A 24,302-nucleotide genomic window follows, 5' to 3' on the forward strand; every position below is an offset into this window, starting at 1 on the left:
CATAAACAATTCTCCCACAAATTATTGAAGAATCCTGCCCTTTCCCATTGATGATTATTTTGGCCACTGATCTCCTAAATATATTAGAATTCTGTTTCTGAATCTTTTATCCTATTCTATCTGACCATGTATAGACCAATTTAATTATTCTTGCTTAATAAAATGCTTAAATATTTTATAAGAATAATTTTTATTTCTCCATTTTTCAAGTTCTTAGTTACTATTCATTTAATAAGTGTTAATAAGTTCTTAGTTACTTTTAATAAATTCTGCTTTTAGTAAGTTCTTAGTTTCTATTACTGGTATATTTCCAAATGAAATCTGGATTCTGTACAAAAAATTTTAAAAAGCCATTGGAATTCTGATTATAATTGCAGTAAATCTAGTAATAAATACACAAATAAGTAACATCCTAATGTATTTTATCTTAACTTCAGAGATATACTACTTCTTTTATTTTTAATGATTCTTTTATGCCTAAATCAAATTTCATGGTTTTATCACATTTTTAACTAGGTTTATTTCAGGACATATATTTTTTTTCTGCTTTGAGAATGACATGTTGTCATCCAAAATCGTGTAACTATTTGAGTTTTCATCTTTTATCAAGTTAATTCAAGAAAATCTCTTGTTACTTTTTCAATTGTTATGCTAGTTTTTCATATAAGCATATTGTTGCAAAAAAATTAATGTCACCATTTCCAAAGCCATACTATATTTTCCATTTGTTGTTGTTGTTGTTGAGGAAGATTCGTCCTGAGCTAAGACCATACTGCCATTCCTCCTCTTTTTTTTTGGCTTGAGGAAGATTAGCCCTGAGCTAACATCTGTGCCAATCCTCCTCTATTTTTTTGTATGTGGGACACCACCACAGCATAGCTGGTGAGTGGAATAGGTCCACGCCTGGGATCCAAACCCACAAACCCGGGTCACCAAAGCAGTGTGAGGAACTTTAACCACTTTGCCATGGGGCTGGGCCCTATATTTTCTATTTTTAAATCATTACCTTTATATAAATTTTCAGACCACTGTATTTATTTTTATTTTGCATAGTCTTATTTTGTTACCAATTTTAAAAGGAAGTTTCTAATGATTCACATGTGGGTATGAGGTTGGTTGCTGGGTTTTGTTTTTTCTTTTTGTTTTTTGTAGGAAGATTAGCCTGAGCTAACATCTACCACCAATGCTCCTCTTTTTGCTGAGGAAGATTGCCCCTGAGCTAACATCTGTGCCCATTCCTCTATTTTACATGTGGGATGCCTGCCACAGCATGGCTTGATAAGCAATGCGTAGGTCCACACCCAGGATCCAACGGGCAAACCCTGGACCACTGAAGCAAAGCATGTGAACCCAACCACAATGCCATCAGGCTGGCCCCTGTTCGCTGCTGTTTTTTTAAAAAAAAATTCTTTATCACATTTAGGAACCATTCTCCAAATCTGAGTTATCTAAGTGTTTTCATCATGAATGGGCACTGAAATTTATCAAATGCTTTTTCAGCATTTATGAGAGAATTTTTCAGTGATATTTATTAGGATAATAGTTTAAACCAACCTTTTTCTATTAAGACAAACTGTACTTGGTGAAAGGGTTGCATTTTATCAGTATTTCATTTAGAAATACTGCAATTATATGTATAAATTAGTTTAGCAAGATCTTTTCATACTCTTCATGTTGAGTTCTTATCTCAAGGTTATATACATGTAAAATCAATTAAGGAGATTAGTATCTTCTCCTCTGCCCAAAAACAAGAGAATTTTTTTAAAAATCCGTATAAGCAGACAACAATTATTTACACAGAAAGCATAGGCAAATCTATAGAGAAACTATTAGAACTAATAAGAACGTTTGACAAGATTGCTCATTGCAAAATCAACAAACTCAACAGCATGCCCTTACACAATTAATTAGCCAATTAGAATGTGAATTTAAAAATCCCAATTAAAATAGTAATAAAACAATAGGATATCTACAAATAATTTTGGAAAAATATGTGTAAAACTTCTAGGAAAACATTTAAAATTTTCTTAAATGCAAGACATAAATGAATAGCTGAATAAATGGAGAAAAGTCCATGCTCGTGGACTATACAACAATGTCATCATAATGCTAATTTCCAAATTAATCTATAAATTCAGTGCAATGCTGATCAAAATCTCAGGAGACATATAAAAATGTTTATTGAAAGCGTGTTGCTATTTTATTGCTATATTTGCTATAGCAAAATATTGGAAACAACGTAAATAATCATTAATAGGGGAATTCATGAATAAATTATCATCTATTCATAAAATGATATCCTATACCGTAGTTGAAATGAATGGACTATAGCAACATCCATTAAACCTCTAAACCATATTGTATGAAATAAAGCATGATGTAGAATCATATTCATGATAATACTATTTATAAATATTTTTAAAACCTATGAAGTAATATTTATGATATTTATGAATATATAATATTTATAGATTGATCAGTAAAGCTATAAAACATTTCAAGGAGTCATAAGTTCTGAATCCATGATAATGGAGAATGGGAACAGGGCGGAGTATTCTTGGGACCTTAACTATTTCTATATTTTATCTCCTTTGTAAAAACTACAAATCAAAATAGAGATGTAGATCATGATAAAACTCTAGGGTTAAACATCCAGTTTATCATTTAAAAGTTATTATCTAAAACCTCACACTTTTAAGCATTATTCTTAACCTTTCTTTCAAATTTTGTAACCTTGTGTATTTGGCAAAAATGTACTGAGTACCTCTTATGTTCTAGGCATGGTGTTTGGTACTAATTAATCATTTATGACCAGGGCAAAGATCTTTTCCTCATGAGCTTATATTTTGGTGGGAAAGACAGACTAAAATCAAACAAATATGTATTACAACATCAGAGAAGCACTATGAAAAAATAAAACAGGGTAAAAACCCCACCCCAAGTTCCTAGCACTGCAGCTGTTTTAACAATAAAAGCAGTTCCCCAGAGGGATTTGGTGGGGAGTGGCCGTTGACTAATTGTCGTGTTGCTCTCCTTGTTTCATTCCTAATCAGATTTAATAATTTTCATGTTTTTCTCTTTCCTTTCATGAAACTTCACATAGTGTAAAAACCTCAGGTGAACTTCAGCTCTATTTTTGTACACTTTCTCTATAATTTTAAATTTTTCTTCCCAAGGTTTGTCTTTTTATTCTTCTCTCATTACTGCTAGTGTCTTGCCATTTTATTCTAACACAAGATTGAGTAGAACTTCTGCCATAGCTAATACCCACAACCCCAAGCTTCCAAAACCTCTGTAATTAAGGGAGTGTGATAAGAATCCTGAGCTGCTACAAAGCAAATTTTACACTCCATAATCATCTATTCACAGAATTGTTTTTAACTATTTGAATCCACAATTTTCCTGCAAAGATGGTAACTTGCCTATGTAGCTGTTATGTTATAAGAGAGAATACATCTGTGCAGTGGAAGCCAGACATAGATCAATACCCATTTAGTTTGTTAAGGAAAATCTCCATTGCATATGCCCATAATTTCACTATTTCACCCATAATTTCATTATTTTACCACTGATTGACTTACACAATATTCCAACATTAGAGCTGAGAGAACAAACTTTTCAAAGTTACTTTCCCATTAAAGAGTTCATCCCTTCTTAACATCTGCCTTCCTGTTCAATCCACACATCATTCAAATTTCTGTTCTTGCACTTCTTTTATGGAGCTCCTTAATCATACCAGGCACAAAGATAGACACTGGGAGTATAAAACTAAGTAAGACCATGCCTGCCCTCACCAACTCAAGTGTAAAAGGAGAAATAATATGCATCTGATGTCCACCTAATAGTTACAATAAAATATATTCTCATATTTAAATGGTGCCAGTGCACACTGCCATGCTTTTTACAACATAACTTCTGCAGTCTTAGGTTCTTTTGGTTTAAATATGTCTCTCTGGTTGAGTTGTCTTCTCTGGAAAGATGTGTGTGTGTGTGCCTGTATTATAAATTTTCTTAGCTCTTGAATTTTTAAAAATTACTTTGGGTTTTATTCTCACATGAGAAACAATTTGACTGGATTTAAACTTCTAGGATCATGGACTCTCTCCCTTATAACTTTGTAGGCATTGCTCCTTTTCCTTCTGAATTTTATTTTGTGAGGAAAAATAAAGGCCCTCTGAAATTTGAAATTCTCTCCCTTTTACCCTTGGATGTATTTCTTCTTCCTTCTCCTTCTTCTTTTCTTCTCCTCTTTTTCACTTAGCTATACATGGGTATAGTCTGTGATTTATTAATTTTTCTGAAACAAATTGAACTCTTTAAAAATTCAGGACTCTTTTTAGCTCAAGAAATTTGCTATTATTATTATAATTATTAGATTATGGCTCCATTTTTTATTCTGGTTTCCTCAGGAACATAGTTTCCAGAGATGGGACTCTCCTGAGTCCTTGAGATATCATTGCCCTTTTCTTGTGCTGTAGAATTTTTTTTCAGAAACCCCTCATTGAGTTTTATATGTTTATTCATGCTCACGTAAATCTATTTAAATAATACACTCAGGTAAACTGGATTACTCTAAGCCACTTGTCAACAATCTTTGGTCACTGATAGATCCAACCATTTGAAGCTAGGGGTGCATAGCCCCTAGCCTAACTCTACTCATCTGAACCAGCTCAGTTCCCACTACTACATTTATTGACTTCAACGACTACCAAGACAAAAAGACATGTCCTAAAGCTTTCATCCCTCAAAACGCATCATGCCCTAGTCTCTTCCTGCCAATAATGATGTACCCGGTGTGGCTACCCCCTGCCTTTTGGAAGTAATCTTTCTCATCTTTTTCTCCCCTAGGTAGTAGTGTTTACTGGTAATCATGGTGCATGAACAGATTTTGGAAGAGAGATGCAGACAGGTCAGGGGAAATAGATAGTGACTGACTACATTATAAATAGTTCTCAGGCATTAGTCAGGGCTGAAACTTTAGTTTTCTGATTTTTGCCACTTCTGAGTTTCCAAGCATAAAAAACAGCAGTGATTGACCATATCCACATCTTATATACTTCCAAAATTCTACTATTCTTTGACAGTCTGTCCCATTGTGTGGATTCCAAAAGACCGTTTGAGACAAACTAGTCTGTCAGTGGAAAGAGGCCTTACTGAAAATAAGACCTAACACTGATACTGCCCAGCTATGGGAACTTGTTGACACTTAGCCTCAACTTCTTTGTCTCTAAAACAAAGAGATTAGACCAAATAGTTTCCAAGGTCCCCTCTAGTTCCGACATTCTTTAATTCTAAAAACTATGTATATTTTTCAATCCTAAAATATTTCAAGTTAGGATAACTGAACTTTCCAAAACAGTTCTAAAAGGATATCCAACTAGTGTAGGGACTTACTTCAAGGATTTGACACTTATCTTGAATCTTGATCACTGATTAATTTTTCATCAACACACTTCAGCATGCTATAGCCATGGAAACTCACTGATATAAAGCAGCAATATAAGATGAGTCAATCAGTTTTAAGTGTAAGGATAAGGCACAGAAAGACGTGAAACCAGAGTCCCAGGAGGCAAAATTAATTTAAATATACATTTGAGTGATTACTGTGGAGTTTAATATAAAAAATTACAAATGCAAACTAAATGTTATCACACACAAAAAAAGTAATCTTAAGATATATAAGTATTTTCTGTCTATGTAGTATGTTTTTTGTCTTCGATTTTATATCCTCTTCTGCCTTTTAGTTCAGCAAGATTTTAAACACCATAAAAAAGACACCAAGACTGAGTTTGCTTTTTTCTCTGTGATGTAAGAAAGATGTGGGGAGAGGGAAAGAAAGGGTAGAAGAGAAGTTATTCAAAGAACATCACAGCATGTGAGAGATCTGAGGTCAAATCTCAGCTTTTTCCACTTAGTGACTTTGGCAAGTAACTACCATCTGGGCCCCAGTTTCCCCATCTATAAAATGTACACAACATGCTTATCAGATCTCAAAGCAACATCTTATACCTAAAGCATTTAGCACAATGTTTTGCACCCATAAGTAGTCAAAAATTGTAGCCGTTATTATTATTACCATGAATACTTCATGTATTAAACAACCTACAGTTAATGAGCAAAGAATGAGGAAGAGACAGGAGGAAAGCACAAGAAGGGATAAGAGGAAGAAAGGGGTTTAAGTCAAGCCACTTCCTGGTTTATTCAACCCCCACCATCTTTGATGATGGCTAACAACTTAGAGAACTGAATAGGGGTAGGTTACTCCCACCTGGAGTCCTAGATCTGAAAGTGGGAGGAGCTGTAGGGCAGGTGGACTCTGACATTGAACTGTGATGTGGGCAGAGGGATCATCCATCATGAATTCTCTACACCCTTCCTTTGTGAGTTTCAGCAAAGGTCCATGGGGACAAATTCAAACCCTTTTGTCAGGGGTTAAGCAGTTTGGCTAACTTGTAAGGATCACTAGAGAAGGTATGATATTTTTCATCTTACATTTTACAGGATGCTACTTGAAGACTTGGGGGTGATTATCAGTTTAAAACGTTACATGAATAATCATTACTAAATGTTTATAAGATTATTCATTCCCTCACAGAATGTACTAAAGTTATGTTGGGTGAAAGACTAACTCTATTAGGGTGCTTATATAATACTGTATCATAATCTGATAGTAATCAAGTTCTTTTATCCTCAAAAGTTGCTTTTCTGAAAAGGACATCAAATAACACAATCAGTTCTTTCATCCTCCTGCCCTTTGCCATTGTTTACTCATATAAGCGCTACTCATTCCTGGACTGGAAAGTTTGGTACTCATGACCCAATAATGTTGGTGACAAAGGACACATTCTAGACACCCAGATGTTGATTTGAGGCACAATAGTCTAATTTCCATGGATTTAGAATAGACAAGATTATGTAACAGCCATAGCCTCTGATTAAATTTTTAAGTGTTCATAAAAGTTGTTAAATAAATTAATAAAAAGCACCATATTAGATTATTTTCATATTTCGTTCTATGGGAAATGGAAATCGCTTACATGTTGGGTTTTTTTCTCTTTTTGGAAAATAACTGCCTGGTTGATAGATAGTTTCTTAAACTTGAAAATGCTTTTGCTCAATTCCATGTTTATCCTGGGATAGGCAATTGACAGATTTCATTACGCACCAAGGCTGCAGAATCAGATTCAACGCTGTAGTCAAGCAAACCCACCAAATGGGAGGAAAAATGTGTGGTACAACATAACACACACATAACTCACATCTGACTGAATTAAGTAGCTTCTATACCTTCAGCATCTGCAAAAAATATTAAATGAATCAATTCAAATATATGTACAGACAGTCCTCACTTTGCATAGTAAAGCAAGACCGTAAAAATAACTGCAAACTGAAACTGCAAAGCAATCTTGCTAATTAATGGGAAAAATTATGATTCTACCCTCATTTTTAAAAATATTTCGTCAAAAGAAAGAAACAAGTACTAACTTTTTTACTGTTATAAATGTATAGGGAAATGAAAAAATAGTAAAACATTTAATACACTGTAATTGGAAACCTTAGAAACATTGAGAATTAAAGTGTTTCATTTGTTTTTACAATCTTATCAAGAGTAGTTTGATCAGTGCTTGCCTTTATGTTCTCATCATATAACTATAAAGAGTGAACATCTTTTCTATGTCTTGGTGGATTGTAATACTCCTTCCAAAGTTTGGATCAATTACTGATAATTTATCCTTTCTCCTTTCAATGTTATAACATATCTCAGAGTTCCTTTAAGGTGAAGTTTTTCTCCAATGTCACTTCCACTAGGACATATTCATCTTCTTCCTCATTTATGCCAATAAGTTCACCTTCACTAAGTTCCTTGGCTGCTTCTCTAGAGTCTCTCCATTGGCAGCGGTGTCAATATTCCCAGGGTCAGTAATTTTTCTATTAACTCATTTACATTCCATGCAAATTTCACTCCAGCATTTATCACTTTGTTTCTTTGCTACACTTTCATCTTTGCTGGCCAATTCCCACTTTTGATTATGCATATTTGAAAGACATCACATGGGTGTATCACTGGGAAACAAAGTGGCAACACACCTACACACTTTGCTGTGTGTGAACTGAACAGATGCACAGTGACCAACCATCAACAGACTTTGCAAGAAGTGATGTGATTGGTCCTTGATAATGACACATACCTGTTATTTAGTGATTCGATCTGTGATTTGTGGACTAAAAATCTAGCAGGAAAGTTTGTACTTTATGCAATGATACACACTTAATATACTAAGATAACTGAAATTTGAATGTGTCGTTGGGAGACAGGTGTTATTTAACTAAACCACGGGAACCAAAATTCAGGCATATTGACACCGTGCAAAGTGAAGACTACTTGCATGTTTAATCAATGAATAAATATATATTGGTCATTGAATATATATCAAAAGAATATTTGTAAGTTTATTATATGAATGAGAGATAAGTGTGGATTACTAATATTAGTAGAGGTTTCCCATCATTATGGAATGTAGTTAAGAAGAAAAAATCTGCATACTTAACTACAATACTTGGGATAACAAGAGCTCTAAGGAGTGATGAACAATGGGCCATGAAAACATAAACCTGGAGTTCTAAAATGACAATTAAGAATAGCATGACTATGAGGCAATAATTGCAATAATGATAAACCCTTTTAAATCAATTGCTTCTACTCATAATTGTCAGAAAACTATTATGTTCCTAGTTCCACTCTTCTAGGGTTGTGCCGCATTAAGCAGTCAGTTCTCAAGACTACATTTGACTTGATTGAGCAGTAAATTTCACAATTGGTGCTAGAAAAGGAAATGTGTATTTTGAGAGTTTAGTAAATGTTTCTACCTAGGAGGTTTCACAGAAGTGTTCAGGCACTGCTGACTATATAAGTATGATTTTTAATGTGTGTTTTTTCCTCCAATGAAACCCTCCATATCTCTAGAAAATACACAAACACATGCAGAGCTAGGATGTACAAGTGGAAGACTATAGAAAAACAATTTGGAAAAGGGTAAAACTTGTATTTATATATTTAAAGAACACCCTTTAAAAGGTTTTAGGCACATTTCTCTAGCTGTTGGTTGTTTTAAAAAAGCATAAACCTTTTCCTGCATAACTAAGAGCACCAAAGAGAAATTGTTCTCCTAATTAGAATTTTCTATTTCCTACCATAGAAATCTCTCAAATCCTAACACCACAATTAAAGTCTTTAAATTACCTTGGTGATTAGAAACTCACACGAAAAAATGACACCTCCTCGTGAGTGCTTTGATGGAAGGCTCTTCTCATTTACAAATATGTTAAATCAATAACTTGCCTATCATTTCTTCATGTTTACTATGGGCAAAAACCAGCCATTGCTACATTACTGCATATAATAGCACATATAAGACCACCCCTAAAAGTCTTAACCACAAATCTGGGAACTGAGCAGGCTCTGATTTTAGAACAAAAACAAAGACAAATATACAGCGTGAATGCATTTTCAGTGTTGCTGAGAGGCCTTTTCTCATTAAAGGTGATTTCAACAGTAGTTAAATATACAAACTAACAAAAAAATCTTTATTAATCAAGAAAACTCATTTCACTGAATTCTTGCTTAATCAAAGGTTTTACACCATAGAGGGAGGAGTTTTCCCTATTAGACACGTGCTGACTCTTAAAAACCTGCCATCGTTATTGTACTCAACCCGGAAAGTCTTAGTGGAGAAAGAAGGAATTCCAAAGTTGTTGGGAAAAACTCCAGTCACTCTGGAGTTTTCTTCTTGCAGTCTTTCATTTGGATAACATAATATCCGTAGATTTTTTCCATAATTTTTATATGTGGGCATTATGCGTGAATCTTCAAGAGATTTAATAACTTTGAAACACTCTTAAGAATTGAATCATTATCATAACAAACTTGGATCCACTTACTAGACAGCTGTTGCTAGACAGCAAGGCACATAATATTCTTTTTTTTTCTTTTTGAGGAAGATTAGTACTGAGCTAACATCTGCTGCCAATCCTCCTCTTTTTGCTGAGGAAGACTCTACTTTATGTGTGGGATGCCTGTCACAGCATGGCTTGACAAGCAGTGTGTAGGTTCGCACTGGGGATCTGAACCGGCAAACCCCGGGCCGCCTAAGTGGAACGTGTGAACTTAACCACTGCACCACTGGGTCAGCCCCTATATTTTTTTTAAATTATCTCTTTTTAGTCTCACCATAATACTACCAGGAAGGTGGTTTTATCCCCACTTTATAAATAAGGAAATGAAAGTTCATAGAATTTTAATTAACTATTAATGAGTGACTGAGACCAGATTCATAATCAGGGAAGTCTGATTCCATCGTCCAGGGTTTTTGCACTATGTCATAGTATTTGAGGAAATCAAGAATATAATTACAGATTATTTACAGAATAACAAAAATCAAAGAATTTTATAGCAGAGGTATTTGGACAGGGTTCCACAGGACAACGGAGTAAGGATGTTGCAAATATGTAGTTTGTCTTGATGAAAACATAAAAGTTTAGGAGAATTAGGTCAAGAGAACAGCATGGACCACCAGGGCAGATGAAGCAAAGGTGATCAAAGCATCCTAGTGAAGGGCTGGGTTTTCGCCTTGATTCATGGTATAATGAGATGCAAGTGTGAGGCTTTCCAGAAGAGAATGGGGTGATGAGAATGATCCATCTTTTAACAGATGAAATCTTTTCAAAAAATAAATCTGACTGTGCCACTCATGGTCAAAAACTTAAGAGACTTCTCAGCAGCTGTAGGATAATGTGTAAAGACTTTTAAATGTCATTCAAAGTACCAACATTTTTTCTAATGTTTCCTCTTGCTACTCTGTGTATGCTCTATCCATACTGAAATAATTGCAATTTCGAGGACACACTATTCTGTTTTATGCATCCACATGTGCACACATACAGAAAAGCCTCCCTAAGCATTTTCTCCTCTGAGAAATCCATAATGATAACCGTTGCTAAGTAGAGAGTGTCCATATTTTAAGCCCTCCCACCCCCAAATTGTCTCAATATTCCACAAAACCTAAGAGTATTGGGAAACTACTAGAAGCATATCCATTAAAGTTATGAGCAAATCAAAAACAGTAACTTGATTAATCAAGGTTCTAGAAGGACTCAGATGGCACACCCAAATTAAGAGTATTTAAGGAGGATTTAATAAAGGAACTATGTACAAAGGTATGGGCAGGATATAAGAAAACCAGAAGGAACTAACCACCTTGCAACAAAAGTAACAAGGGCGAGGGGGACGAAGCTACTGGAGCCACGAGAGAGATTGTCACCTAGTAAAGGCTACTTGAAGAAGTTATGATTTTTGGTTAAAGAATTCAGCCAGCAAAAGGTGACCCCACAGGAAGGAGACTAAACAAATAAATATCTGACCTGCCTCTCCTCTTTCCTTCCTATCTCTTGCCAAGACTTTCCATTGGCCAAACACAACTAGATACTAAAGTATAGAAGTTACCACTGAAATTGTGCATACAGGTCAGTCTCTGAGGGCAGAGGGCAGAGTGGAGAAGGGTAGAATGTGAATTTGGAGAGCCAAGTGGAGGATAACAAGCACATCTACTTTTAAACCTATCAGATAGTATTAGAAGTATCAGCCAATAAAATTAGCCACAGCAAACAATAAGCGGTATAGAAACTGGGAAAAAAAGTTAAATGTTTCATTGATTGAAGATAATATGATTGTATACCTGCAAAACTCAAAAGGATCAAGTGAAAATCTTTGATTAAAAAATTCAGTCAGTTGGCTGGATAAAAAAATTAATGTGCAAAAATCACGAGCCTTCCTATTATACAACATAATGGAAGAAATTGTTTCATTTAAAATAGGATATAATACACAGGAATAAACTTTTTAAAATGTGCAATATTCACTTAAAAATATAAAACATAGTTGAAGTACATAAAAGGATATTTGAACAATGGAAAGATATACTCTATTCTTGAATAGGAAGACATATCATAAGGATATCACAAATTGAGGGATAATATGAAACTATTTTATTTTTTGCAAAAAATGTTATTAACTTCTCTTGTGAGACCCACTTTTTACTGCATAGACACCTTCCTTACTGATATCACAGCCGAGGTCCACACTACAGTAGTTATTTTCACTATTAGAAAGTTATTCGGGGTTTTAAGACCTCTGCCTGCTCACATTAAAGCTTTAATCCCTTATTGGATTCAAAGCTCTTCTCTCTTCACAAGCAGGCAAATGTAACATTAGCATTAGGAGGAGGAGGAGGAGAAGGCATGGGTTTCTCTCCTGTGTACTCTTTCTCTTCCTCCTGGTAGTAGTTTCCCTGGTGTTGAGGAGATAGGAAAGAGAGGAAAAAGATAACTTTATTAAACTTCACTGGTGAGGACTAGTGGTCATTATCTATTTGATTAGTGTTAAGGGCTGCTCTAGTTCATTGTCTTTGAGGAAGTAAAAGCTTGATAGAGCTGGCAGGTATGAGACTCATTTCCAAATAGCTCCCTGGGGGCATTGATGGACTCTTCCAAGGCTGAAGACTTGGTCACTTATTCCTGCTGCACCTCACCTGGTACCAGCATGCCACAGTCCTCTGAGGTGCTTTTCCTTTTTGCCCCATCTGTGATAATGCCTGACAAGACCAAAGCCCATGATCCTGTCTTCCCTCTCTTGTCCCCAATTCTGGCACTTCAAGTCCATTCAGGAACCATCTCCCATACTTGTTAGCAACCATGAATTTAAAGAAGTGGTCCTGGCACACTCTGCGGCTGGTTGTTCCTCACTTGGCCATGCTCAGGTCATGCTGTCTGCTAAGTAGACAAGCAATCCAGAAATGAAATGCCTGTCTTGCTGACACTCCCAGAGTTTAGGAGTGTTTCTCCTGGAGTTTTCTTCCCTTCACCTGAGGAAAAGGAAACATTTCCCCTCTGCCCTTCCCATGGAACAATGACTAGCTCCTTTGCTAATGCCCAAAGTGATCACATTCTATCTTTTAATCCTGTTATTATCAGATGACTGGGGTAGGGGGAGAGGGGTCATTGTGGAGAACTGGCTCGACAGCAGGTCCTGTTGAGAGGTTCTGGCCCAAATCGAGTGATTCTCTGAGGTTAGAAATTGAAAGTTTCTTAAAATCTTTTTTTTCAGCTTTGGTCATTAGCCATTTATTTGACAAAATAAGATTCTTGTTAATTTTACATGTTGTATATGAGAGTGTTAACTGTTAAAATCTCTATGGGCAAAATTAAAATTTCACCTACCTTTGACAAATAAATTTCACTTCTAAAGCTTATACTAGAAAGAGATTTGTAAATATGAAAAATAATTATTCATTATAGTTTGTAACAGCAAGGGATTGAAAACAACCAAAATATGGTTAAATAAATTATGGTATATTCAGATAATGGAATAAAGGCTAAACATTATTTTAAGTGCTTTAAATAGTTTAATGTTTCAAATATTTGTAAACAGCTCAGTGATTCATTTTCAAGCAAGTACTCATTGAACATTTACTTTGTAGTTAATGCTGTGATATTCCAGGGTATATTAAAGAATGAGGGGTAGCATTATACATACTAAAATAAAATTATCTCCATTATATGTTTTTAGGTGAAAAGATAAAGGATAGCGCATGTGCTTCTATTTGTGGAAAAAATTTATATGTTAATAAACGATATGTTGATAAATGTGTATATAGTGAGAGGTCGGTGATATTATTCCCATTTTACAAAGGAGAAAACTGAGACTTGAGAATAGAGCAAATTCTGATCACAGAACCAGTAGTGGCATAACTGTGATTTGAATTCAAGTTTATCTGACCCCAAATCACAGGCACTTTCCAATACAATATGTTTGACCCTTGACTAACACTTACCAAGGTAGAACTGACTACTCTTTTTTATGCCATCACTAGGCCTTGAAAATATACCTATTAGAGAACTTATCCCACTATATTACAGCAATATGTTTATGTGTTGGTCTCTCCTGGCCAACTGTGGGCTTCATGAGGGCAGATGCTCTATAGAGCCATCTTTGTGTCCCCAGTGCTCTGGTATGGAACATTGTAGAAAAGCTCTTAACAAAGAATTGAAAAGCAATGACATATCTTTGTATGTAAACAATGAATACAGCTTTATTAAGTGTCCAGTAAGACACCTACTAGTTCTTCTAACAATAATAATACTAAGAGGGTATCTTATATATTTGAGGACCATATGAAATTTTAGCTCAATGGGTTAAACGTGATTTTTACCCAAGCCTCAAACTGGCATAGCAAATTTACTTTAGTGAACATTTATCAATACTTATCATGTGCTAATAACAAAAAGAACTATTCATGTCCATGAAAATACTTTAAAGTCCCTTATGCTGAGAATGTAGATGTCCATTACTAAGCAGTCTGAAAGTTCAGGCCAGTAAACTTCTGCTTATTTTGCAGGTCGCTCCTCCAAAGATTCAGTGGGTCAGATATCTGTTCATGTGGACATCACCCCCACCCCAGGAACTGGAGAACATAAAGTCACTGTAAAAGGTATATTTCAGGTCCAGATAGATCAAACAGCTTATTAGACTATGACCTCTGCAATAATATTGAAAATGTAATTTTTTCTTAGATTTCTGTTCTTAAAAATGCATATTAAATGATTTTAGGGCATGCTCAAATTTCTTCATGAAACCAGAACTTTTGATTCAAAGCTGAAAAAATCAGTGGCACAGATATTTAGCCTTTATTATTTGAAATGTCAAAATGGTTTAAATACATTGGTGATTACATATCAGCCTGTACACATTGAACATTTTCTCTGTGGTTGATGCTATGGTGTACATTGAACTTTAGTGCTGTGGTTGGCTCCATAATTTGTCAATCAAATTTTAGATGTTAAGTCAGTATGTTCTTACTATTCACATAATCTACCTCCTTCATTTTCTATGTGATCGTCAACAACTGGCTTGATTTTTTTTTGTAATAAGTGGTTCAAGCTATTGGCTGCATATTGTAAAAACGTAATTTGAATGCAGGAGACATTTCAAAGGTGAAATTTAATGGTTAAAATTTTGCCTAATAGAAAAATATTCTATTTTTATATTATTATAGATTTAGTCACTTTAATCAAAACTATGTCCTTCTAATATATTTTAAAATTTCATTATCTAAGGTATCTTTGTATTGTAAAAGTAACACTTCTATAGTCTATAATAACATTGTATACAGTATCAGTAAGCATGCAGATAAGTGGGCATGCCTATACATGCCAGTGTCCTTAAATATTTTTGAAAAATATTTTACCACTATATATCAAATGCCCAAAGTTTTATGAACCTTTTGCATGAGCAGTTTTAGTTACAAGACATTTCCTTAAGGATATCATCACCAAAAAATGGGCAAAGGTATACATACGAGAATATACATTTAAGAATTTTTTATGATGCCTGAAATTAGGAAACAGCCATAATGTTTAAAAATAAGTGATTGGTTAAATATAAGATGGTATATCAATATAGTGAAATACCTGCAGTTGGAAAATATATAATGAATTAGAAAGATATCCATGATGGACTTAAAACATAAAGCTACTTAAAGAGTGCAATGCATTATGATCCCATTTTATGTATAAAGTAATTAAATATTGAAAACATACACACCAAATATTAACAGTCATTTCCTCTGAGTGATAAAGTTAGAGACTTTTATTTTAATCTATTTTCTATTTTCTAAATATTTCGTGATGAACATATCTTAATTTTTAATATGAAAATTATCATGTTTTAACTAATTTTCATTAGTAATGAATGTCATTTCAGTTACAGTTAACTTTTTGCCACACCAATGCCACACAACTTAGAGCTAAATGCCCCATCAAGTGTGCATTCCAGAGAGTAAATTATTTTTTCTTCATGGATACATTCTTGTCAATGGGATTAGAGTGCTATCAAATGCAACTTATGGCTTCACACATCATTTTTAAAAATAAAAATTCACTCTCTGGACTAAAGGGAGAGGCTAAGATTCCACATATTTGTTTGCTAACACTTTGCATTCCTTTCCTTTTTCCTTTTTGTTTTTTAGTGATTGCTATTAATGACCTAAACTGGCAGACCACCGCAATGTTTCGCCCCTTTGTGGAAGTTTGTATACTGGGACCCAACCTTGGAGACAAGAAGAGAAAACAAGGCACAAAGACAAAAAGCAACACGTGGTCACCAAAGTACAATGAAACATTTCAGTTGTAAGTCATGACCCAACTCATTTATTCAACCAGGCGATGCCCATAGTACAGCTAAACCTATTGAGGGATTCAGGATAGAAATGGCACCAGGCTTTGCTAAGGAAAGCAAAACCTATAGGTTTCAATATTCCTGTTGATCACTGATCCAAGGCAAATGAAGAAGGCTATGTTTTTAGTTCCCTTCCATTCACTCAGTATCTGTTCAATGCCTGCCATGTAACAGGAAATATTATACGCATTGGGTATATATAATAGGAGATCTCTGCTCTCCTGGAAGTTACTTTCTAGAGATGAGGAACATATGACAAACAAAATCACACATAAACAAAGTTTATCATATGATAGTGAGTACTATGCAGAGAATTAAAACAGAGTGATGTAAGAGAGGGATTGGTCAGCTGCTTAGATTGGGTCTTCAGGGGCGCCTCTCTCAGCATGTGACTTTTAAATTTAAACCTGAGAAAATAAATAACCAGTCTCACAAGGAAGAAGGTTGAGAGCATTTCAGGCCAAGCAAAATTGCTAGTGCAAGGACTCTAAGGCAGGAGCATGTCTGGCATATTTAAGAAACAGTATATAGTGGGCAAGGGAGTGAGATGAAATGAGTTTGCATAGGTGTTCAGGGTATAGGTACCCATGACAGAGGGCTTCACAGTCAGGGTAAAGGAGAGTAAGTTACAGTCTAAGTTCAATAGGAAGGCTTGAAGGATTTTCAGATGAGGGGATGAACAATCTGACTTGTATCTTTAAAGTATTAATCTGTTTGCTTTAGAGAGAAATAATTAGAGGGAAGCAAGACCAAACATGTAAAGACAAGTTAAAAGACTATTGCAATAGTCCAGGCAAGAGGTAATAGTGACTGACCAGATGGTAATAGGGAAATAGAAGTAAGGATTAGAGAGATAGAAAGAAGTGGAAAGACTCTGAATATGTATTGGAAGTAGACTCTACAGGCATACCAGAGATACTGCAGGTTCGGTTTCAAACCACTACAATAAAGCAAATATCACAATAAAGTGAGTCACATGAATTTTTTTTGTTTCCAGTGCATATAAAAGCTATGTTTACATTATACTATAGTCTATTAAGTGTACACTAGCATTATGTCTAAAAAACAATGTACACACCTTAATACTTTATTGCCAAAAAAATGCTGACCATCATCTAAGACTTCAGTGAATCATAATCTTTTTGCTGGTAGAGGGTCTTGTAAAAAACACAATATCCATGAAGTGCAATAAAGCAAAGCACAATAAAACAAGGTATTCCTGTATAGAAGTTGCAGTGGATTGAAGGCAGAACACAGAAGAAAGAATGTATAAGTCAGGTTCCTGAGAACACTCAATTCAAAGATGTGAGAATAGATGGACTACAAGCAATAGTGATGTAACCTGGAGCTAGAAGTAGCCATAGGACTACCCCTACTGAGCCTGAAGGAAGGAGAGGAAGAGCTATTTCTAAAATTGGGAAAACAAAAATTTCATGTGTAGTCAGCCACCTTAAAAGGAGCAGTGGCCAAAGAGCTTGCCTGCAGACTCACTAACCCTGGGACCCAGTGCAAAAGTAGTAGTTTAAAAATAGCCTAGTCCATGTGTGAATAACATTCAATTGCTAACCTTAAAGCATCTGCCAGAGGGGTAGAATCCTATTGGGATTCTCTCCAGGTACAAAGTCACTGGCAGACCCATTTTTATTTCTTCCCTCTACCTTGCTAAAGCTGGTGCTAGCAGGCACCATTTTTGCACTCTCACTCTAACCTCCTAGTGGTAGTAGGCAAGTGCCCCACCTACCTGCACCACACCCCCAGCCCCACCAAAAGCAGCAGGGATGCAACCCCCTAGCACTGCTTCCCACAGCCCCACCACAGGCAGTGGGCAAGCACCCCACCCCAGCATGCAACTTCCAATGTCCCTGCCAGAGCCAGTGGGCATATGCCACCTACACAGGGGATGCCCCTTGAGTGCCAGGCTCTGGTGGCCAGGAAGTATTGCATTTCTGGACCCCATGGGTCAGAAACAATTGGAGGGACAGTTCAAGAGACAAGCAAGAACTCGGGAAAGGATAAAGGATAAGGTTCATCTTCTACATAGGGCTACTCCTTCAAGACTTGGAGAGATAGCTGTTTCACCTAATACATAGAAACAGAGAGTCAAGCAAAATTAGGACATGGAGGAATATGTTCCAAACTAAAAAACAAGATAAACACCTGAAAAAAAAAACCTTACTTAATGAAGTGGAGATAATTTACTTCATAAAAAATTGAAAGTAATGGTCATATGGATGCTTAGTGAACTTGGGAGAAAAATGAATGAACATAGTGAGAACTTCAAAAAGGAAACAGAAAATATAAGAAAGTACCAAACAGGAGTCACAGAGCTGAAGAATACCTAAACCAAAAAATACACTAGAGTGGTTCAACAGCAGACAAGATGAAACGAAAGAAAGAATCAGTGAGCTGGAAGACAGGGCAGTGGAACTTACCAAAACAGAACAGCAAAAAGAAAAAACAATTTTAAAAAGTGAAGATAGCTTAAGGAAACTTTGGGACAACATCAAGTGAAATGACATTCACATTATGGGGCTCCTAGAAGGAGCAGAGAGAAAGGAGCAGAAAACTTATTTGAAAAAATAATGGCTGAAAACTTCCCTAACCTGAGGAAGAAAATAAGCATCTAGATCCAGGAAGCTAAGAAAGTTCCAAACAAGATAAACTCAAAGATATCCACACCAAGATACACTGTAATTAAAATCTCAAAAGTTAAAGAAAAAGAGAGAATCTTAAAAGCAGCAAGAGGAAAACAACTTGTTACATACAGGGGAACCCATAAGAAATTATCAGCAGATTTCTCAGAAGAAACTTTGCAGGCTAGCAGGGAGTGGCAAGATATATTTCAAAGTGATGAAAGAAAAAAAAAAACTTCTGACCAAGAATACTCTACCCAGCAAGGTTATCCTGCAGAAGTGAAGAGATAGAAAGAGCTTCCAGACAAGCAAAAGCCAAAGGAGTTCATCACCACTAATTGGGCCTTACAAGAAATGTTAAAAGAACTTCTTTAAGCTGAAAAATAATGCCACTAATTAGCAACAAGAAAACATATAAAAGTAAAAATCTCACTAGTATAAGTAAACATAGGATAAATGAAGTGAATTAATCACTTATAAAGCTAGCGTGAAAGTTAAAAGACAAAAGCAGTAAAAAAATAAATAAATAACTACAACTACCATACTTAAGGGATATACAAAATCGAAGGATGTAAAATGTGACACCAAAAACATAAAACGTGGGGAGGGAGGAGTAAAAATGCAGAGTTTTAGAATGCATTAAAATTTAACATGATGCTATCAGCTTAAAATAGACTGCTGTATATATAGGCTGTTATATGTGAGCCTCATTGTATCCACAAAGCAAAAACACATAATAGATACACAAAAGATAATGAGGAAGAAATGTAAGCATATTATAAAAAGTCATTAAGCCACAAGGGAAGAAAGCAAGAGAATAAAAAAGAAACAGAAACACAGAGAACATAAAGGAACTACAAAATAGCCAGAAAACAATAAAATGGCAATAAGTACGTACCTATCAATAATTACTTTAAATATAAATGGACTACATTCTCCAACGAAAATATAGACTGGACGAATTGATAACAACAACAAGAAAAAAAGACCCATCTATATGCTGCCTACAAGAGACTCATCTCAGATGTAAAGACACACAGAGGCTGAAAGTGAAGGGATGGAAAAAGTTGCTTTGTGCAAATGCAAACCTAAATAAAGTGGAGTAGCTATACTTATATCAGATGAAATAGACTTTAAAACAAAAAAATATATAATAAAAGACAAAGATGGGCATTACTTAACGATAAAGTGGTCAATCCAACAAGAAAATATAACATTTGTAAATATTTGACATAGGAGCACCTAAACACATAAAAACAAATATTAACAGACTTAAAAGGGGAAATTGGCAGTAATACAATAATAGTAGGAGACTTTAATGCCCCACTTTCATCAATGGGTAGATCATCCAAACAGAAAATCAACAAGGAAACATCAGACTTAAATGACACATTAGACTATATGTACTTAATAAATGTATGCAAAACAGCAGAATACACATTTTTCTAAAGAGCACATGGAACATTCTCTAGGATAGATCATATGCTAGGCAACAAAACAAGTCTCAATAAATTTAAGAAGATTGAAATCATATCAAGCATATTTTCAGACCACAACAATATGAAACTAGAAATCAATTACAGTCATGCACTACATAATGACGGTTTGCTCAACAGTGGACCACATATATCATGGTGGTCTCATAAGATTAGTACCATATACCCCAGGTGTGTAGTAGGCTATATGGTAAACCATCTAGGTTTGTGTAAGAACACTCTATGATGTTCCCACAACAATGGAATCAACTAACAACACATTTCTCAGAATGTATCCCTACTAAGTGACACATGACTGTACAAGAAGAAAACTGGAAAAATCGCAAATATGTAAAGATTAAACAACATGCTACTGAACAACCAATGGGTTATCAAATAAATCAAAGGATAAATCAAAAAATACCTTGAGATATATGAAAATGGAAGTACAACATACCAAAATCTATGGGATGCGGCAAGAGTAGTTCTAAGAGGAAAGTTTATAGTGATATAGGCCTGCCTCAAGAAACAAGAAAAATTCAAATAAACAATCTAACTTTACACCTAAAGGAACTAGAAAAAGAAGAACAAACAAAGCCGAAAGTTAGCAGAAGGAAGGAAATAATAAAGATCAGAGCAGAAATAAATGAAGACTAAAAAAAACAGATCAAAGAAACTAAGATCTGATTCTTTGAAAAGATAAACAAAATTGACAAACCTTTAGCTAAACTAAGAAAAAAAAGAAAGTTCAAATTAATAAAATCAGAAAAGAAAGAGGAGAAATTACAACTGATACCAAAGAAATACAAAGGACCATAAGAGACTTCTACAATTATATACCAACAAACTGTACAACCTAAAAGAAATGGATAAATTCCTAGAAACATACAATCTCCCAAAACTGAATCATGAAAAAATAGAAAATCTGAACAGACCAATTACTTGTAAGGAGATTGAATCAGTAATTTAAAAACCCCCAACAAAAAAAAGTCCAGGACCACACAAATTCACTGGCGAATTCAAAGATTCAAACATTCAAAGAATGTTCAATATATATCCTTCTCAAACTCTCCCCAAAAAATTGAAGAGGAGAGAATACTCTCAAACTCATTTTATGAGGCCAGCATTACCCTGATACCAAAACAAGACAAGGTACCACAAAAAAATAAAATTACAGTCCAATATCCCTGATAAACATAGATGCAAAAATCCTAAACAAAATATTAGTGAACCAAATTCAACAACAAGGATCATACACCATGATCAAATGGGATTTATTCCAGAGATGCAAAGATGGTTCAACATCCGCAACTCAATCAACATGATGCACCATGTTAACAAAATGAAGGATAAACCCATATGATCATTTCAATAGATAGAAAAAAAGCATTTGACAAAATTCAACATCCATTTATGATAAAAACTCTCAACAAAGTGGGTATAGATGGAAAGTACCTCAACAGAATAAAGGCCATATATGACAAGCCCACAGCTAACATCAAACTTAACAGTGAAAAGGTGAAAGCTTTTCCCCTAAGATCATAAAAAGACAAGGATGCCACTCTCACCACTTTTATTCAACATAGTGTTGGAGGTCCTAGTCAGAGCAGTTAGGCAGGAAAAAGAAATAAAAGATATCCAAATTGGAAATGAAGAAGTAAAACTGTGACTATTTGTGGGCAACATGATTTTATACAGAGAAAACCCTAAAGCCTCCACCAAAAGAAAACTGTTAGAACTAATAAACAGATTCAGCAAAGTTGCAGGGTACAAAATCAATATACAAAAATCCGTTGTGTTATTATACATTAACAATGAACTATCAGAAAGAGAATTAAGAAAACAATTCCATTTACAATTGCATCAAAAAAAAAAAATACCTGGGAATAAATTGAACCAAGGAGGTGACAGAGCTATACACTAAAAACCAAGACACGGATCAAGGAAAATGAAGAAGGCACAAATAAATGGAAAGATAGTCCATGCTCATGAATTAGAATACTGTAAAAATGTCCATATTATCTAATGCAATCTACAGATTCATGGCAATCTCTATTAAAATTTCAATGGCATTTTTCACGAGCAAGAACAAACAATCCAAAAATTTGTATGAAACCACAAAAGATCCCAAATAGCCAAAGCAATCTTGAAAAAGAAAAACAAAGCTAGAGGCATCACGCTTCAGATTTCAAATTATGTTACTAAGCTATGGTAATCACAACAGTATGGTATTGGCATAAAAACAGACATACAGATCAATGGAATAGAATAGAGAATCCAGAAACAAACACGTGCATATATGGTCAACTAATTTATCATAAAACAGGTAAGAATATATAAAGGGGAAATGACAGCCTCTTCAACAAATGATGTTGGGAAATCCAGACAACCACATGCAAAAGAATGAAACTAGACCGCTATCTTACACTATACTCAAAAATTAACTCACAATGGAGAAATGATGCATATAAAACCAGAAACCGTAAAACTCCTTGAAGAACACATAGGCGGTAAGCTCCTCAACATCACTCTTGGTGAAATATTTTTGGATCTGACTCCAAAGGAAATGGCAACAAAAGTAAAAGTAAACAAATGAGACTATATCAAACTAAAAAGCTCTACACAGTGAAGGAAACCATCAACAAAATAAATGGCAACCTACTGAATGGGAGAAGATATTTGCAAATTGTATATCTGATAATATCCAAATTGTATATCAGTTAATATCCAAAATACATAAATAAGTCATACAGCTCAAACACAACAGTCTGATTAAAAATTGGGCAGAGGATCTGAATAGACATTTTTACCAAAGACAATGTACAGATGGCCGACAGATACATGAAAGGATGCTCAACATCACTAATCATCAGGGAAATGCAAATCAAAACCACAAAGAAATTTTGCCTCTCACCTGTCAGAATGGCTTTTATCAAAAGAACAAGTAACAATGTGTTGGCGAGGATGTGGAGAAAGAGAATCCTCATGCCCTCGTGCACTATTGGTGGGAATGTAAATTGGTGCAGCCACTATGGAAAACAGTACGGAGATTGCTCAAAAATTAAAAACAGAACTGCCATATGATCCAGCAATTCCACTTCTGGGTATTTATCTGAAGAAAATGAAAACGCTAATTTGAAAAGACATATGCACCCTCATGTTCATTGCAGGATTATTTACAATAGCCAAGATATGGAAATAATCTAAATAGAAATAATGATGGATGAATGGGTAAAGAAGGTGTTGAATATATATACAATGGAATAATACTCAGCCATAAAAGAAGAATGAAATCTTGCCATTTGCAACAACATGGATGGACCTTGAGGGTATTATGCTAAGTGAAGTAATTAGACAAATACTATATGATTTTACTAATATGTGGAATCTAAAAAACCCAAAACAAAACAAAACACATAGATAGAGAACAGATTGGTAGTTGCCAGATGAAAGGGAGACTGGGGGAAAAGGGTGAAGGAAACCAAAAGGTATAAATTTCCAGATACAAAATAAGTAAGTCACAGGGATGTAATGTACAGCATGGTGACTATAGTCAATGATAATATATTGCAAATTTGAAAGTTGTTAATAAAGTAAATCATAAAAGTTCTCAACACAAGAAAACATTTTTAGTAACTTTGTATGGTGGCAGATGGTAACTAGACTTACGTGATGATCCTTTTGCAACGTATACAAATGTCGAATCATTATATCATGCACCTGAAACTAATATAATCTTGTATGTCAATTATACTTCAATAAAAAAAAAAAATCAGCAGCCTTCCATGAAGAGAAATAGCCTGCTTGAGGCAGCCTCACATGCAAGGAGCCAGGGAAATGAAGACTGACCTTAGTCTTATCATTACTTCTGATATCCTCATGGGGCTCTTTTTGCCAAAACTAACT

The 24,302-nt window shown here is 34.9% G+C and overlaps 1 protein-coding gene across 1 annotated transcript in view; it reads left to right on the plus strand.

The window, feature by feature from the left end:
- Positions 1-24,302, plus strand: part of UNC13C (unc-13 homolog C) — a 351,117-nt gene that overhangs the window by 324,014 nt on the left and 2,801 nt on the right. The window contains exons 26-27 of the mRNA XM_046653916.1: positions 14,451-14,543; positions 16,080-16,239. Coding sequence (XP_046509872.1) covers positions 14,451-14,543; positions 16,080-16,239 — 253 coding nt within the window. The remainder of the gene's footprint in view (positions 1-14,450; positions 14,544-16,079; positions 16,240-24,302) is intronic.

This window comes from Equus quagga, chromosome 2 (assembly GCF_021613505.1).
Source record: "Equus quagga isolate Etosha38 chromosome 2, UCLA_HA_Equagga_1.0, whole genome shotgun sequence".
Classification (NCBI taxonomy): domain Eukaryota; kingdom Metazoa; phylum Chordata; class Mammalia; order Perissodactyla; family Equidae; genus Equus; species Equus quagga.